The 18,886-nt window shown below is 42.3% G+C and overlaps 1 protein-coding gene across 1 annotated transcript in view; it reads right to left on the reverse strand.

Annotated features, from left to right (window-relative positions):
• The window catches only part of unc80 (unc80, NALCN channel complex subunit), a 178,872-nt gene that overhangs the window by 42,751 nt on the left and 117,235 nt on the right, over nt 1-18,886 (reverse strand). Inside the window, exons 45-50 of the mRNA XM_075681230.1 lie at nt 13,701-13,830; nt 13,506-13,571; nt 9,627-9,845; nt 6,298-6,455; nt 4,093-4,203; nt 1,851-2,082 (exon numbers count right to left, since the gene is read on the reverse strand). Of these exons, the coding sequence (XP_075537345.1) occupies nt 1,851-2,082; nt 4,093-4,203; nt 6,298-6,455; nt 9,627-9,845; nt 13,506-13,571; nt 13,701-13,830 (916 nt within the window). The remainder of the gene's footprint in view (nt 1-1,850; nt 2,083-4,092; nt 4,204-6,297; nt 6,456-9,626; nt 9,846-13,505; nt 13,572-13,700; nt 13,831-18,886) is intronic.

Raw genomic sequence — 18,886 nt, forward strand, 5'->3', positions numbered from 1 at the left:
TGAACCTCTTTCACGCCGACATGGGTCACTGGAGAAGTTGGACTGTGTGTGTGCCACTCGGTCTGTGCTGGTCTTCAACGAACCTCTTTTGCGCCAACTTGGTTCACTGGGCACGTGCCAGTAGGTGTGTGCCGCTCTTCAATGAACATTTTTGATGCCACTTTCGGTAACTAGGTATGTGGCACTGGGTATGTGCTGCTCTACAATGTCGAAAAAGATCCCTTGAATTTCTTTGATGCTGTGGAATCGAACCCACATCACAAGAGTTTCTCAAGGACAGCAACCCAACGCTTTAGCAGGCTGCACCACAAATGCTTTCATGCTAACACTTTAACGAGCTATGCCACAAATGCACTGGGTGTGTGCAACTCTTCAATGAGTCTCTCACCAACTTGGGCCATACACTGTGCAGTTGTTGGTCTCGGGAGCCATTCAGCTCCATGCTTTTGGAACATTGCAAACGCAAGTGCATCCTAGAAACAACGCTTTATGTGCTAGTTGCCTTGGCTCTTGGTATAGTGTAGCAGCTTTGTTGTCCACTCCAAGCTCAATCAAGTATATCACTTTCAGGAACCATTTTTATCCTGCTCCACACCGCACGCTTCTCATTGCACTCATGCCTTTTATATTATGTCTTATTAGAAAGGTTGTGAAACTACTTTCTTAATGAACAGTGCTCAGAGATTCAAATGTGATACTTGGAGCACATAGATGCTGGCACATTCTGTGCCACCAGTGGGCGCTGGGGACACTGAGCTGATGCAACAGCAACAAAGCAACACAGCAACAAAGAACGTCAAGCGGAAAGTCAGAGAGGCTGAAAATGGAAAAGAAACCTGCCATGAGTAACTACTTAAGAAGAAAAAACAAAATCAGGAAAGAAAGAATTTATGATAACTCAAAGGGAAGCTCACTACTTTTTGAAGCGAGATCGGGATGCCTTAGAACACGCATCTATAAAGCGAGGTATAAGAAGGAAGAAGAAGCATGTGCTTGCTGCGGTAAAGCTAGGGAAACAATGGAGCATGTTTTATTAGAATGTAAAGACGTCTGCCCAGCAGTCGATTTAGGCACCACTGGCCTCCCTGAAGCCCTTGGGTTCAGCGAGAGCAGTGGAAAAGTAAACATGTCCGCAATAGACATTAGTAAGAGGCAATTGGAAGATTGGGGGAAGAAAAGTAGGGAAACGACAAAAAATGGAGGCATACAAAAGCAAAGTTCGCAATAGGGGATCAGAAAATTTGGTTGTGATAGTTTATAGTATTTTTTTTTTTAACCTAGGTAGGACATTAGGCAGTATAATAGCAAGAACTTGGTAGCACAACTCACCGCCCCGTTCCAAAGGGGACGCTCGTAACATCCATCCATCCATCCCATGATGCTTTATGTTATAGTACAATGAAAGTAAGAGCCTTTGTTACACATTGTTATAGCATCTGAACCCCCACCAATGACCCAGTGCTCACTGGTGGCACAAGAAGTGCCAGCCACGATGCAGTTTGAGTATTGTGTTTGAACTGCTGAGCACTGCACATAGACACCCCCCCCCCCCCCCCCCCCCATAATGATGTCTTACTGCTCACTTCACAAGCACAGTTATAAAACTGCTGTCATTCCCACTAAGGCCATGCACATGTGACGTTGGTTTATCAGTGAATGCAAATTGCTGACTTTCGAGAGCACCAGTATAGGCAAAATTTTGCTCACACAAGCTTGAATAGTGAGGGCATCTGGAACTGCATAGTTTTTCAAATCCTTGCATGCACTCAAAATGCTTGAGGGTCACCTATACACTCAGCTTTGTCTAGTTGCATTCACACAGATTTTGGACTCAAGCAGGGCTGACATACCAAGTGGCACTTGACATCCAGGAGCTCGGTAGCCTTGCTGGGCAAGTCAGGGATCTTTTTGCTCAGATCAGCCAGGCGAGCTGAGCACTTAGTAAGGAATTCTGCCACCACTGACAACAGCGTGTCCCGTGGCTGCCGGAACTCAAGTCGCAGAAGATCACTGTCCTCGTCATCCCGTTCATAGTGAGTTCCACCTGGCTTCCTCGACCCATACAGCGTCTCATTCACAAACCTGCCACATAACAAATATTTGTGTAAAGGTAACGGGAAAGTAAGGTTATGAGACGTTATTTATCTTGCTGTGGTAGAATGAGTGCCTTCGAGTGTCCTGACATATAACACTTTCATATTGCACTTCTTTTTTTTTAACAGCCCAAACTAAGCACAGGGTCTGGTGCCAAACAGCAGAATCAACGGAGTTACACTTACACACTTTGCAATCTTGACTAGCTGTGCTCCCACAATTTGCCCTGGGCAGTTGATGTGCATAACTTACATTAAGTCATGACATTTGAACCATCAGACAACGATAAACTGGATGGTTTTCTTTTTTTTAACTGAGAACAATCTTGGTGGTACTTATGCGAGCATGCAAATTGTTGATAATGTCACAAGCAATTTAAGAAATGTACGCTAGTGCAAGCACTCCTTTACTGGTGAATCTTATTAACCTTACGAAGGTTGAAACAATCTCATGAAGATTGTTTCTTGATATGCCGTGTGTTCTGTGATGACAGTCTTAGATTTTTAAAAGTAGAGTTTTTGAGATAAAATGACAATTTTTGCAGCACTATCTTCACAGCAGTGGCAGATATCAATCAGAATTAGTGTGATAACTGCCAATACTATAATTAATTTAAAATATTTCACTAATTGATCTTTAATTACAGACTTCTGGATGCGTGTTGTATTGAAGGATTGGAGTCAGCCAGTACTGAAAGCAATCTGCCAAAAGCCTTGGACTAGTTTCAAGAAATAAGTGCTCAAAACCTGCAGAAAAATGCATTGCTGTTTCGATTAATGTTTTCGCACTGTGGAAAAATGCATTATGGAAAATGGTTAACTGGAGCTGTAAATGTACTTCACAGTACACTTTGAGATATTGAAGATGCATCAAGTATACTTTTATATCAAGCCAAAATACTTAAACCTGAGAATTTATTATTTTGTAGCGGCTGAATATAAAATGGTTCGAACAGTATGCCTGCATGGAATAAGAATAAGCTTTTCTTATTCTTATTGTCTGTGTGTGAATGTCTGTGTGTGTGTGTGTCTGTGTGTGTGTGTGTGTTTTTAACTTCGCACCGCAGCAAGAGAGATGTACTTCTGTTTCGTCTGCTTGTTCCCACGCCGTGCAGTCACGCACACAGACACCGAAACTATGTCATTTTTTACTGTGTTCCAGTGCGTGATCATGCTTTGTTATCCACTTGTGTCTGCTTCAGTATTCGTGTAGCACAGACTTATATTGCTAGTAAGGTGTCCTTGTGCACAGCATGTAAAATTGTGCGCTGCACAAAACAAGATAATCACAACAGCTCACGCACGACGTCACCAGCAGAAGTGCGCTGTGCCACAAAAAAATCGAGACGAAAAAGGAAAGAAGGTGGGGTCCATGATGTATGCTTGACGCAATCCTCGAGGTCCAGTATGGGAGAACACAGAGAAGGAATTTTGTTTGTGGAGGCTAGACGGGGCAAGTGGAGAGAGCATCTCACATGGCAGTAGAGCTCACCTACTAAAATCATGGATTTGTTGCACTGAAATATCGCAATCTCAGCTATTAATAAGCCAATTTGAAAAAAAATGTGTGGCAGAATGCTCCCTAGAAGACACACAATAATTTCTAGCGTATAATCATAGTTTGCTGTGTGGCCTGGTGAAGAGCCCTTTAAAATGTGTTCCAGGGCCGCTTTAAAGTTAGCTTCGCCATCATACACCCATGATATGCGGTAAAACATACAAACACTGCAAAGGCAGTTTTGGTTTCGTGTCCGATTGGCTGACTGGTCAAGTTCGAATTATCTGGCGAAGACTAACTTTAAGATTGAAATGACGAAGGTTTGGGCACATATAAATGAAGGGGCACCGGCTGGGACCTTCGGTTGGGATCGAATTAAACAAAAGATCGATGACTGAATTAAAATATCGAATTAACCAGAGTCTAATTAACATAGATCTGCTTACAAGGTTTGTTTCCTGCAAGTAATAAGAGCCAGTTTTCGGCAGTGCTTTTACTCACCTTGAAGGCAGGTCTTCCTCAACTTCGAAAGGAGGCGAACAAGCACCTCGTGAGGCATTCTTGATGCTAGAACCCCTCAAGTCAATCGCTTTCTGAGGTCCTGTGTAATTTCTGCACAGCAAGCAAATAGAAGGAGTAACATTACATCAAAGCAGCTTGTTACACATCATGAAGCAAATAGTATTGGCATAAATAGAAACGTTTTTTCAGACCACTGTCAGTGCTATGTAATCATCACCAATAGTGCCTTCTATGTGTGGACCTCTGACCAAAAGGAGGTGACAGAGTCTGGCGAAGTATGGCCTCCAAGAATGGCAGTGCACACCTAAGAAGTATGATGACACTGCACCTTAGGATACCTGCATAAGTAACTCCATCTGTAGCGGGTGATTTGGATCGTGGTAAATAGTGTGTCCTCTTCTGAGCGACTAAGTCAGCTCAAGGAACAATGTTTCTAGAAGGGCAATCTAGATTTCTGCTGGGATTTACTACTCTTTGTTGCATGACGAGCTGTTAAATCATATTAAAAACTATATTAATGGACAACTGGAGAAATCGGTTTTCTTAGACAAAAGTGTGTCTCAACGGAAATTACTTCCTAGTATATAAAGTAAATGCCGGTTGGGTGGAGAGAATGCATCTTTGTGCAGAAATTAGGAATTCGCATTGATTCCAAGGTTGCCCCATAACATCAGTGACCTATACCTTAGCAAGATTGACAAATACTTAGAGGATGCCTTAGATGATTGTTACGTGGACAATTACCTGATATTATGTAGTAGGGATAAATTTGAATCCGATGTTACCTCAGGGAGCGAACAATTTAAAGCGAATGCAGGAAGGTTAAAGATTACTAAGAATTGCCTCAAAGTAGCACAATACAATTCCTAGACATTTCCTTGTTGTTTCAGGAGAACCACGCGTGCTGGCTGTACTCTCCTAGATCTTCAAAACCATTGCTAGACTTTTCATCCAAGCATTCTAAAGTTGCAAAAACGGAATTTCCATGTCATGCCTTAAGTCCTCTCTCACCAAATCGTGTATGCACAAAATGAGTGCCAGCTTTAATGCACAGGATACGTGTCTAGCAGAAGTAGGTTATCCTCACATTGCAGTAGCCACTGTCGCGGAATGCTTAAATAAGTCCATCATTTCGTCAAGTTAGAACATAGTTGAAGAAAGCAGTAATGACAAGAAATAAGTCGTATGTATATTCCATACATCCATTCCTTATCCCACAGGCTAAAGAAAGTGGGAAGTAGACATGGTGCTGTTTTTACGGTTGCCAGTAAGCTAAGTAAGATTTGTCCCGCCTTGCAGAGAAAGAATGAGCAGGTAAAAGACAAAAGGCAGACAGACATTTTCTTCGTAAAATACAAACAAATTCATGGATGGCCGTTCTGGTCTGGCATATAGTGTTCCTTTAGTTGCGACCGAGTTTATGTAGGGCAGACAGGCCGTTATGTTAATCAGAGATTACAGGAACATAAAAGGTCATTAACCAGAGGATCGCTATCTAATCTTTCTTTGCACTGTCGAGGCTGTAAATGCATGCCAAATTTTGATGAATGCACTGTTTTATACAGTCACAAGAACAAACAAACACATCTAATGGTCAAAGCCTGGCATATCAATAGTAGTGGAAGTGCATGCATGAGCCAGCCTTCAATTAACTTGTACAAAGAGGAAATGAAATGCCTAAATAGTTATCTCTCGTGTAGGCCCGCACGTGTTGCTGCTTAACAGGTGGCGCTACCATACCCAAGCATGCGCAGATAAGTATTGCGTTTACTTTCTTTTTCCACCACAGTGTGCCCTTCAGTTGATAGTCAGTGTTTGTGTTGTCTGGTTCTCTTGTGTCCATGTCTTCATGTCTTACCTTCTTCCACGATGAATCCCTACCAATTAGCTCAACTTTTTATGGTTCAGGAAGTATTAGTGATATCAGGCATCCCATACTACTCATCATTAACTGAACTGCTTTGTATGACACATCTTGTTCATTATTTAGTCCAGCAAATATACAATTGAACACACTTTTCCCAATACAATTTGCATTTGTTCAATTGATGTTTTATTGCACATTCTTTACCCATACACTTACATTGCAGCCTGCTATGGATTGAATTTGTCCTCCTGTTTTCTCTGCTTTCCAATGTTACAGCTCACTTTCATCATTTCTCATCACTGCAACATGTCACAAACCTGGTCAAAGCCTCACAATTGCTGATCAGGGTCTTCATGCAAACGGACACATTGTGAATCATCTGCAGCTCAGCTCGTGGCCCCCCAGGAGTTTCTTTCTTGGTTGTCAAGGACTGCAGGTGCTGTAGGTAGAAAGGCAGCACCGCCTCCAAGATAGTCTGCATTGATTAAAAGCTCAAATGTGAAAAAAATGTGTAGAAAGGAGAAAACAAGATGTGAAGGAAGACAAAAGAATGTTAATGACATAAGCAAAATACAGTCAAACCTCATTATAATGAAGTCAGGTATGTCCAACACAAAAATACTTTAGTTGTAACTGATATTCGTTATAAGCATATATTCTTTACATGCTGATGTTGGCGAGAACTGTTCAACACTTACGACGTTATATACAATTATTCATTACATCTGTGTCCATTATGTAGAGTTTCAACTGGAATCATCCATCCTGTATCCACAAACAGGCAAGGGTTCTGGAATCAGGGGGAGACCGTGGAGGCGAGTGCTCACACCCGCAGGTTCCATTCAAAGGGGGCAGTGTCCCCCTTGCAGTTTGCAATAACAGAAAAATGTGTAAGCAAAATGAGATTCCCCCCCCCCCCTCTCCACCACCCAGCTTTTGGCTCTATGCTCAAAATACACTTCCGGAGCCCCTGGAAACAGGCATAAGTACAAATCACAAGTCTTACAACTCACTCCCAGAAAGGAACCCCAAACCTGTCACCCTTCAAAGAAATGCTGCTTATCACACAGAGCACATAAACCACATGTGTGCTGGCATGTGGGAATAGTCAGCATGTTATTTAGATGCTGTGTCAACACCCTTTGCAGCATACACAGTCAAACCCAGACACATCGAATCTGAAGGTGATCACAAAAAAGTTCTATATATAGGTATATTGATATATAAAATAAGTATTTTATACAAACATTTTCAAGGGAATTTTGGAGCTGTTCGTTCTATACAATAATTTGTTATATGTGGGTTCAACACATCTAGGTTCAACTGTATGCTGTTTCTTGGCACTTCCTCAATCATTGCTGATATTTTTCTTGCAAAGATTTTGTACAGCAACAAACATATCTCCCAGAATTCGCTAAATATGTGAATACAGTTGGAATTTGTTAAGAAAGCTTTATATGAGAACTAATATCAGATATAGTAAAGCAGCATTGATAAGTAATGTAAGCATCCATTATTATTCTGATGATACTGTAAGTACTAGAAGAACACATCTAAAACTTACAAATTTTTCTGAAAAGTCATTTGTATGGGCCTCTGGCAAACGGTTTATTGAATAACTTACAAGAAATCGACCATGTCTTCCAACATACAGTGCACCAAAAGAGTTGTACGCATAGACGTTTCATCATACTGATATTAAAACGGATATTAGATATGTGTGTACAATGCAAGTAGGTACGTTTCTTGCAAGGAATCTCCTAGAGCAACATTTAACTTTACTACACTTAATATAACATATTTACTATAATCTGCTGAATAGTTTTGTAGGTTTATCAGAAACCTAATTACAAGTTCATTCGAAGTTTTTGAAATTTATCTATAAAAAGTTATATTTATACAGATAAATTTACATAAATTTAAAAATTTAGTTCATTCAATCTTACTGTGAAATTTCATCGACACTTCACCTGAAATTCACTAAAAAGTTGTTACCTGGTACAAAAAAATGTTTGCAGCTAGAAAAGCTTAAAATCCACTAGGGTTATTGATAAATTTACTATAATGGCTAGGCCATTTATCTCACTGCATACATTGGACACAAAGGTTGTGTCTTTAGTTGCTTTTCTTCTTGCTTGGAACCCTTAGTATGCAGCTGCTTGGATAGTGGCTTTGGCAGCATTTTGGTTGGTACTGCTAAGCTGCCTTTAAAATGCAGTCACCAACCTCCGTTTTGTCAGTATGATGTTGCTGTGCATTCAACATTTTTTTTTTAACAATTTCAGGCACTGGTGGTGCTATGTTCACATTTGTTATCCTCCAACAGATGACGCATGGCGGTGGTCATGAGATACAAATAGCAGCTCAAACGCAGCATGCTAACTTTTGGGTAACAAATGCGGTCCACATCAGAGCTGTGGATTATCAACTTTCCCAGGTAACTATACACTGCCTTCACAACCACATTCAGTGATAAATGGTTGGAAGATAAAGATGCCAGAAAACACAAACTATTCTGCAAATAGATAAAATTGTGACAGCACAAGCCAACTAACCTCTTGCAGCCTTCTTTACAGTTTTGGATATGTTCTTTCCAATCGGCCCTTGGTCAGCAAGCTAACAAAACTTTACTAGTTTACCCTGCGAACTGTGAAGCCAGTTAACACGCTGTACTGCAAAACTAAAGCTAGCCATTGCTCAAGCCATGCTCATTTACTAGAAACCATTGCACTCAGGGTGTCGGAACAAGATGTTTTTTGTTCTTGTTCTAGTTTCATTCCACTGAAAAAAGTTCCATTCCGGTTCTGCTCTGGAATGAAAAAAAAATATGATCCATAATGGCTCATAACAGTTTCTGTTCGCAAGCAAAAAATGTTCGAAGCAAAGTAATGATAAAAGCATCGTATTTACTTTTCTCAATAACTGAATTATGAATTCTGAGAACATGCTCAGTGCTTTGAGTCAAGGCACTGAACATGATGTCAGAAGCAGCACGTCATCCAGTGTACTCGCTAAAATGTGAAACCTCTGTTCCGACGAAAGGAGCTTAAATGAACCAAAGCGAACATGAATAATCAAACTTTGGTAACAAAGCATTGTACCTGTAGAAAACGAAACAATAAGCTTTTCAGCATGCAAGTCCCGAGTTTTGCTATGATGCCAATCTGCTGGTGCAGTGAGCGGCAGGCTTAGATTAGTGGAGCGCTTGACCAGCTATCGCTCGCGCTATCCATGCCCAAGATAAGCACTGATGCAGAGCCCCGAGATATGTGCTAATTCTGACGTTGCCTGACGTCAGTTGTTTCGGATTGCCAACTTTCCCCTTGAACCGAAAACTGATTGAAAATATTTCGGTTTCACTCCAGAACAAAAAAATTAATGCTTCGGTTACATTTTCATACTGGTCAAAAATAGTGTTTTGTTTCCTTTTTCGTTTCTGTCCTTGTTCCATTCTGACACGCTGGTTGCACTAGCGTATTTTAAGATGTCCTTCACTAAAAGGTGCAGCAAAATGCACTAGTTGTGTACTTCTCAACTTATTTTTTTAATTGATTACTGAGAATTTTATTAATTAAACTGATACACACAGATTTTTTTATGATGCCCTATTAATCACAATAAAGTTAAAATGGGAGAGGGAACTGACCAGCATCTGGTGGCCCCTGTGCGAGTCAGAAGCATATGAAACAACTGTGACACTGAGTGAAATGGCATCCAGTATGGTCAAGGTGTCAGGGTCCATCTGGTAGCAAAAGTCAAGTGCCCTCAGTGGCTTCTCTGCATCAACCAGTTCCAAAATGTCCAGTGGGTCGACAATGTACTGTGCAAGAGACTGCAGCAGTTGGAAGAATGCCTTGGGCTGCATCTGCAGAATGTAGCACAGGGCAGGGGCATCAATGTAACTTGCAAAAAAATAGGGGGCAAGAATTTGCATGAAATTTTTCACAAAGAAACTATGAACTAAGCTATCCTAGATAAAACTCTGCTAACAAGCTTTACTGCAATGCTGTAATGCTGCCACTAAGGTGGCCGTGCTCATACTCCAAGCATGCTCAAGGCAGGTATAAATGGCCTCTTCATGTTAAAAACAAACAACTACGAAAGCTTTGCTTAAACAGATTCACACAGTGCGTGGGATCTGCAGATTTTTTTTTCTCATGCAACAGGCAAGTACGGTGTCGAAACATGGTAGTAAACAAAATTCACAGCTAAATGTCACCTCCCCACAAAAACTCAGCGTAAACAAGAGAGCAGTTTAGCCATTAAATTAAATTATGGGGTTTTACGTGCCAAAACCACTTTCTGATTATGAGGCACGCCGTTGTGGGGGACTTCGGAAATTTTGACCACCTGGGGTTCTTTAACGTGCACCTAAATCAAAGTGCACGGGTGTTTTCGCATTTCGCCCGCATCGAAATGCGGCCGCCGTGGACGGGATTCGATCCCGCGACCTCATGCTCAGCAGCCCAACACCATAGCCACTGAGCAACCACGGCGGGTCAGTTTAGCCATTAGAGCAACTTATACCATACTCTCGTATTCACACAACACACTCTATCTTCAGTGTGTATTTGGCAATGCTGCTGGTTCAGTTTTAGCCCTGCAAAGGTGCCTGCTTGTGAAATTTTGTGTAGTGTATGCTCAGTTGCCAAAAGCCACCTTCACACCCAGCAGTGTTGTGGAAGCAGAAGCAAAGGCATTTTACCATTTTTCTGGCGACTTCAAATCAATAAAAAGGAAAACAAAAAGATGTTTTTGCACATCCAAAACCTTACTCTAAACTTCCTTCTGAAACATGATCAACTGTAGGCAAACAAAAGTGCCTCAGCACCAAGTCAATGTTTCGACCGTCTTTCTCATGGCAAGTCCCCTTGTTGAAACGTTGACTACAGGCCGAGACTGCCCTTGGCTGCCAACTGTTGGTTAATTCAAGATTTAATTTCAATGCGATTAGCATTCTGAGCCTCATAACCTCACTTTGGTGTGCTGCTATCTAGCCGCTTCACATAACTCCTAAAAAAAAGAAAAAGAAAACATATTCGTTTGCTGGTTTAGAACCAGCTTCCTACAGCACAGCAGCCCAATGCTCTACCCATTAGACCATGGATACAATCCTAGAAATCCCACATAACACCCTTACCAGCTTCCATCATGCAAGCCAGCTCTCTTAAATAAAATATATGTCCAACAGTTGGTTCCGAACCTGGGTCCCTCACCACTAAAGCTCGATGCTCTACCCATTTAGCTAGAGGTTCCCAAACTTAGTTCTGTGGAACACAGGGGTTTCATGAAGGGCATTTTATGGTTTCACAAGTGGCCAAAAAATTTACCCAACACCATCCCAACTAGGTGTATTTTACATTAAAGTTTTGATTTAACAAAACCATCACATGCCACATCCACACTTCAGCAGTCTTTGCAAAAAAAAGACTATCACATCAACAGCGTTCTAGACTCATTGCTGTGCTATTCACCAAGCCGCAGTGCTGGATGCATTTCATTCATGCTCACAAGGGGGGGGGGGGGGGAGGGGTGTCCAAGTTCTGAATGATAATGAATCTGCATGCCATGAAAGCTGAAAGCAACTGTCTAATTCAGCGGCATGTCAACTTGTTGTCAACACACGTCGATTGGCCGCAAGCATACTGTAAGGACATGTGGTGCACGTTAATGTGCTATATGGCACACTGATGTCGTAAAGGCATACGATGATGTGAAAAAAAGGCAAGGCATGCAGACATGGACACAAGAAAAGAGAACCAGACAATGCAAACGCCGTTTGTGTTGTCTGGTTCTCTTCTCTTGTGTCCGTGTCTACACGTCTTACATTCTTCATGAGGAATCCCTACCAACTAGCTCAAGTTTCTGTAGTTCTAAGCATATGATGTTGTAACTGAAACGCAAAAGTGAAGGAACGATGATGTCATCATGCGGCAGTTTCCATATACAGGGTGCCCCAGATAACTTTAGCCAGAGTTTAGAAATATGCAAATGCCACGTAGCTGTACAGAACCAAGGTAATGTTGTTTGCCGTCACTTGGAGGTACTCAAATTATATATTCAGTCTGCCTAATTAATTAATTAACTACTCAAACATTATAATTAGATTAAAAATGTCAATGAGACAATTGTAGAGCGACATGAAAAACTCCTGATACAGCTTTCTGTTGCTCAATACGTGCTACATAAAAGTGTTTTGCCTAGAGTGAAATAAGCCCATGAATACAGGCAAAGTGCCTCGAGCAGCCAGTCGCCAACCAACATTACCTTGGTTCTGTCCAACTACATGGCATTCACATAGTTTTAAACTCTGGCTAAAGTTATCTGGGACACCCTGCATACAAGCTGGTTTGATTTCACACAGTGTCCCTTTTTACTTTGTCTAGAATAAAAACGTAGAACAACCTCCTCAACCTGAATGATGCAAACTGCAGTTCCATGCAACTGGGAGGCATGGGCTTTTAGTGTTAGCATTGTGATCAGTATACATATGGATGACCCTTCCACAGCGCAAATGACTTGCAACATGAATGCCCAAGAACTAAATAATCAAGCAACCTTTGATATGTCCCACAGTTCGTTTTAGTCAGGAGCCTTTTTATAGTGCATGGTAACTACAGAGCAGTAGCCGTATTGCTACCGTGCACTACAATGCTTACTTTAAATTCAGGTCTTACTGTACTATGTTGAGTTTCCCAGTCAAAGGCAATGGCCTTTGATATTAAAGATAACACACTGAATCGTTGACCGATGAGACCTTAAGCTCATGGGGTGGTGGCATTGCTTTGTTCAGTCTTATCTCGCTCATGTGGTATTCAGTCTAGACATTTTGTTCATGTAGCTGATGTCTCTATCTTTGGTGAAATCGTTTAACCTTTTAGCTGCCATGACAAATTGCTATAATGTCAATCACAACTATATATAAAACCGGTTACAGAGCCTCTATTGCATTTAGGAAATGGAACCTAAGAGGGCCTTATCAGCTGCCAAACAATAGGAATGGACCCCTAATATGTGCAATTTTTAATGAACGCAAAGCAATGAAAATCTTGAAACGACTACAATAGATTGTAGATAAAGGTGAAAAAAACGGTGCGTCGCTACATTGCTTGAATGCTAATCACATTAATACCGAAAGTCATGGTGAGATAGGTTCTGCTGGAATTTTGTTGCGACAACTTTTTCTTGTTTAGATTTCCTTCTATTTTGTCATACATATTCTGAAGCTTTCCTAAGCCACAAAAGATAGGCACACTTTTGTACAAATACACAGCTTTATTGAGAAAGAAAAGAAAATCCAAATGCCTATGGCAAAAGCCATTCTCTCTGCAACAGCTAATTTTCTCTTGAAACTTAAGCATCCTTCTGGCAGTAAATCGTAAGTCACTGCACCATTTATACATCTGAATCTAAACCAAAAAAATTAATGGACACAATATGCAAAAAAAAAATATGCGCCAATGCTAACATACAACTCTCTATGCAATTTCTTATCTCAGACAACACTTTCTTTAGTTTTACTTGCCTTGTTCGCATCTCCGTAGTTGCTGTTGACATCAAGGTCAAGGAGAGGAGCCACACTGCCAAACATCTGCAGATTTGGGGACAAATCAAGGAGAAAACACAGAACTTAAAATCCTTGCCCACACAAGAACATTCATTTATGACATCTGTGACTGGCACAGAACATCGAATATCATTACCAAAATAAACAACACACCTGAAGTATAAATGGCTTTCTGTGCATGATATAGAACTGCTTGCAGATGAACTCGACAGTTCTACAGAGCAAGCCATTAGTCTGATGGTTGGAATAGATTTGCAAGATTGTTGGCATGATGAGGAGGTACCTGAAAGGCATCGAACACAGTGACAATTTAGTGGTGTGAAGCTGTCCTGACAAAAATGGTGACACATACAGCATCAGTCAAAAGAAATTGAGGCATTGCACACATAGCCAAAAGGTACTTTGGCACATTTTTTTCAGCCTACCATTGAGTACACACTACTTAAAAACTGTTGAAAGGGAGGTAAAGTACTGGGCTCATCCTCCATAAATTTTTTATAACACAGCAGCAAGTAATGTAACAATCCCATTCAAATTCCCTTCCTCATCGTGCTTTGTCATTGGTTCAAGCAGACCTCTATTTACATCACTTCAAATCAAGAGTGGTGGATGACAGGGAAACAGTAGAATGACAACGAAAATGCTGCTAGAAAGACAGCGATTATGTTTGGCAGCAAGATACACTTATCAAATTTGCAATAATTATCACACTTTCCTAAAACTTCATAACAAGCCCTTGTTTAGTGGTTACCCAACATTTACAAAGGCTTCAAAGAAAAGTTTCCTTATTTTATCAAAATGATAACGCATTGCAGCAAAACTTCAGGGTTTACACTAGCTGTATAACTTGTGATACCACCACTGAAATGTTAAAACCTCTATTTGTACAGCCTTGCTAAATTTTATATGTGATTGCATTCTGCCAATAGCTCTAACAAAAAAATACCTGGCAAACAGATTTACTCTAGGGTAGTACTCTATTTCTTAAGAGTGCAGTCATTGGGAATAAGTGGAGCGAGACAAATACATACCATTTTTATGGTAAACCTGTCTAATACATGACATGCATCTGGCACCAGCAATGCTGCCTTTATTTATTGACTTGTTGTTGAACTAGACTCCAAGCCTAGCAATATTATATTACTGCTTTCTACAGTGGCCACTGCACCACTGCCTATATGACAACTAACGAGAAGAAGGGGAACCAAGGGTCCTGACTCTTGTCAGTCACAGCCATATGAAACCAACAGATAATGAAGCTTAGGAAATAATAGGGGAAGTTATTTGTATTCTTTAATTGAAACACAGAAACACTAAGCTAAATGGAAACGAAGGTGGGCAATAAAACTTGCCACCAGTGGGAGCCGAACCCACAACCTCCACAGTACATGTGCATTGCACTGCCAATTGTGCTAAGGGCAGCAGCTGTTCCAAAGTCCACATTCTTGGGTATTTATGTATGTGTGCAAGATCTAACCAAGGGAGTGTTAGCAAGCACCATTCATGTACATGATGGCAAATGTGAAGCATCCTTTGGAACAATGGCATTGCATAGTACATGATGTTTAGGAGCAGGCAGCTGACCAATAAATCGTTCATATGCTACCTGAACTATTTACTTCTTGCAGTTTCTGCACTCAAAAGATGCTTTGTATTAGCCTTTATTGCACAACTTCATGTTTTATGAACCTGTTGCAAGGAACAGTGCTGTCTGTTTGCCTATCATCACTGCAAACAAGTTTTGTGTCCCAGCAAGAGAGAACCTTTCCTCTGCCTCTGGCTTACATAGTACGTTGTCACACATTCTTTATACTTCTTTTTGTATGTTATTACACTTACTCTCTTGCATAATACCACAATCTCAGCAGCACCTGTTATTTAAGCTTATAGTAGCGATTACTGGGCTCCACATCAAATTTCCATAGCCACTGAACAGCAGGCCAGAGTGCACAGTGTACAACACACAGAAAGCTTCTCATCATATATACTGCCTAACCTCTATGCAGCAAGCAATGAATATAATGAATTATCAGATATAACAACGTAAATACGAAAATTTGCTTGGTAATATTAGTGTGTAATGAATACATGCTTGTAACAAATACAGTGGAACACCGGTTATACGACCCCCGGTTTTGCGATGGATTAACGCAGTCCCGGCGAAGTCCCCATAGAAGCAATGCATTAAAAACCCCAGTTATCCGACGCAATTTTGCGCCTGACCTGCTATACGATGACCCTCACGAAGCGCGGACGGAATGGCAGATGAAAGAAAAGTGCCACGGGTCTCTTTCCTCGCTCCGTATCTCCGCATGCGGAGCGCTTGACACCGCTCGACCAGTTCGCTCCGACACAGCTTTCTTCCCTGCCTTGTCTCATCGTTCGTTTCTCCCTCCCCCACCAGCAGCCGCCCGCAATGCTCGCTGTGCTGAAATAGCGCCTTTTTTTCTCTACAATCACTTTCTCCTTCTCTTCTCGGTGGCATCGCCTCTTGTCGCGTTGGGGGAGTATTTCTCTCCCCCTCACCAGCAGCCGCCTGCGACGCCCGCTGTGCTGAAATAGCGCCTTTTCTTCTCCACAATCACTTCCTCCCTCTCTTCTCGGCGGCGTCACCTCTAGTCGCATTGGGGAAGCGTTTCTCTCTTTCCAGTTTCCCAGCAGCAGATCACCGACAAGGTAGTAGCGTGGAGAGGCCTAGGTTTATCGCATGTGTTCTTCGTTGTAATCCTAGCGACCAGCGTTCAGCGGAGGTCTTGAGTTGCGTGGGGCAACACAATGCACAATGTCCCGAAAGTGGACAGTTCTGTCGCTCAGTGATAAGCTGAATATTATCGAGGAAGCAGAAAAGCGTCATGGAGCCATGAAAGCCAGCATTGCCAGGGACCTTAAGATACCTGAATCTTCGCTTAGGACGATCCTGGCAAACAAAGCGGTGATATTGCAGAATGCCAACAAGTTCGGGCTCAAGCGGAAAGCGGCAAAAGAAGGACAGCATGAGAAGTTAGAAAAAGTTCTCGTCAAGTGGCTGCATCAAGCACAGAGCTCTGCAATCAACACTGACGGCGTCATTCTAAAAGAAGAGGCGGACCTTGTGGCATTGCGTCTGGGCATCGACGACTCTCAGGAATCGAACGGGTAGCTGGATTGCTTTAAAAAACAAAACAGGATTGTGTACAGCCACTCCTGCGGAGAAAGCACTTCCGTGGACGTTTCGACGGTGAACGAGTGGATGGAGTCGCTGCCGGAGATGATTGCTGCATACAAGCCCTGCAACATTTTCAATGCCAATGAGAGCGGTATTTTTTACGATATGCAGCCCAAGCACACCCTGGCGTATAAGGGTGACAGTTGTCATGGTGGCAAGCGTAGCAAAGAGCGTGTGACGGCACTATTCTGTGTTAACAACGGTTCCGAGAGGCTGCCCATGCTCGTTATTGGAAAGTTTGCAAAGCCACGGTGCCTGAGAACTTGAAGATGCTGCCGTGCAGCTACAACTTCAACAAAAAGGCGTGGATGAGGTCTTTGCTCTTCAGTAATTTTTCGCAGTAGCTGGATAACAAAATGGGTGCTAAGGCGAGGAAAATATTGCTTTTCGTGGACAACTAACCGTGACACCCACCCGATACGTCCAGCCTTAGGAACATAAAGGTTGTTTTTTTTCCGCCCAACTGCACAAGCCGGCTGCAGCCGCTAGATGTCAGCATCATTATGTGTGTTAAGCAAGGGTACCAGAAGCAGTTAGTGCAGCGTTGGCTGGCAGCTATGGAGCGCAGCGGCTCAGAAAAAAATATCACTGTGCTCGACGCCATGCATTTTACTGCCAGTTCGTGGAACGCAGTGTCGCGAAGCACAATCGCTAACACGTTCAAGCACTGTGGCTTTAAGCGAGAGACTGTCTCCTCTGCTGGGGATGCAACAACCTTGACACCGCTCGAGGCCGATACAGGCTTCGCCGACAACGATTTCGAGGGTTTAAACGTCACCATGACCTCCGCCGAGTAAGTAGAGGTAGACGACAATGTTGCGATCTGCGGCGAGGCGTCGCTGGATGACGCCATCGAGGAGGCTTTGCCTAGTGCTGACACCGCTGCGACATCGGACGAGGACAACGACAATGCCACAGATGCCGTGCCTGTGCCTACCACGTTCGCCGAGGTGCTATGGCACATAGACGGCATTCGGAACTTCATCTATTCACGCGACGCTGTAGAGGACCTCCTTGTGGACGTTGCCCAACTCAAGCGATATCTCTTGGTTCACGGATCAAACAAGGTCCAAAAGAAACTTACCGACCTTTTTTTAAGTTTGCGCAGGCTGGCGGGAATCGCGGCAGTGGGCAGTGGAGTGCTGTAAAGGTTTGTTTGAATAAAGCGTGATTGGTACCTGTACTGCAGCATTAATTCTTATCGCATTTACTTTTTTGGTAATTTGTGTTTCCAAGCCCTGCAGAGTATGTTAGTCGATTACATTGAAGTTTATCGTAAATTCGTCGCGCAAAATAAGTAGTATTTTTGTAGACATAATTTATGTTTGGATTTTACGATGCCCGCATTTTACGATGCTTTTTCACGGTCCTGAGAAAGTCGTATAATCGGGGTTCCACTGTATAGGATATAATGAAGGTGTAATGTCAGAGGTGACTTTGTTACAGTGATATTTGGCTGCATTATATCACAAGTCGCCAGACAGACATAATTAAAGAGCCTCAAAAGAATTCACTTCATCGCGTCGCTCAAGAGCAAAAAATGGAAGTTTCAGGCCTTAACTCAGTGGCTGCCTTTTAAGGTCTGGTTCTCCCTGCTAAGAAACACTTGTCTACTTTCTGAAGGCAGTACAATAAAACCTCATTAAACCGTACCCACTTAAACAGTACATTCATTTTAAAAGTAGTAAAGTCAAATCCTGACTCAGTGGCCATTGAACATGATTCATTTTGTATCTGCATAAAGCGTACTAGCTTATTGCGTACATACTGGTTAACACGTAGCGTTTCCACTTTTCGTTGTGTAATCCTGGCTGTGCGTCATCCCCATCGGGTGGCTCGTCAGAACAACAAGCCTTAGAGATCGGAGCAACGGCCTCCAAGTGCCCTGTGCGTTTGTGCGTGAAGCCACATCAACATCATTTCGGCATCGTGCAAGCAAGGACCACGAGGTCATGGCAAGGACTCGTGTCATGCCGAAGCTCGAATAAAAAACACTGGGTGCACAGCATAGAAGAAAAATTGGAAATCATTCGTGCTATCGAACGTGACACGAAGAACTCGGTGCTGGCACGTGACAGGGATCTACCATTGACTACACTGTGTGGCATTAGGAATGCGAAGAAGCTGCTCAGCA

This window comes from Dermacentor variabilis, chromosome 2 (genome assembly GCF_050947875.1).
Source record: "Dermacentor variabilis isolate Ectoservices chromosome 2, ASM5094787v1, whole genome shotgun sequence".
NCBI lineage: Eukaryota > Metazoa > Arthropoda > Arachnida > Ixodida > Ixodidae > Dermacentor > Dermacentor variabilis.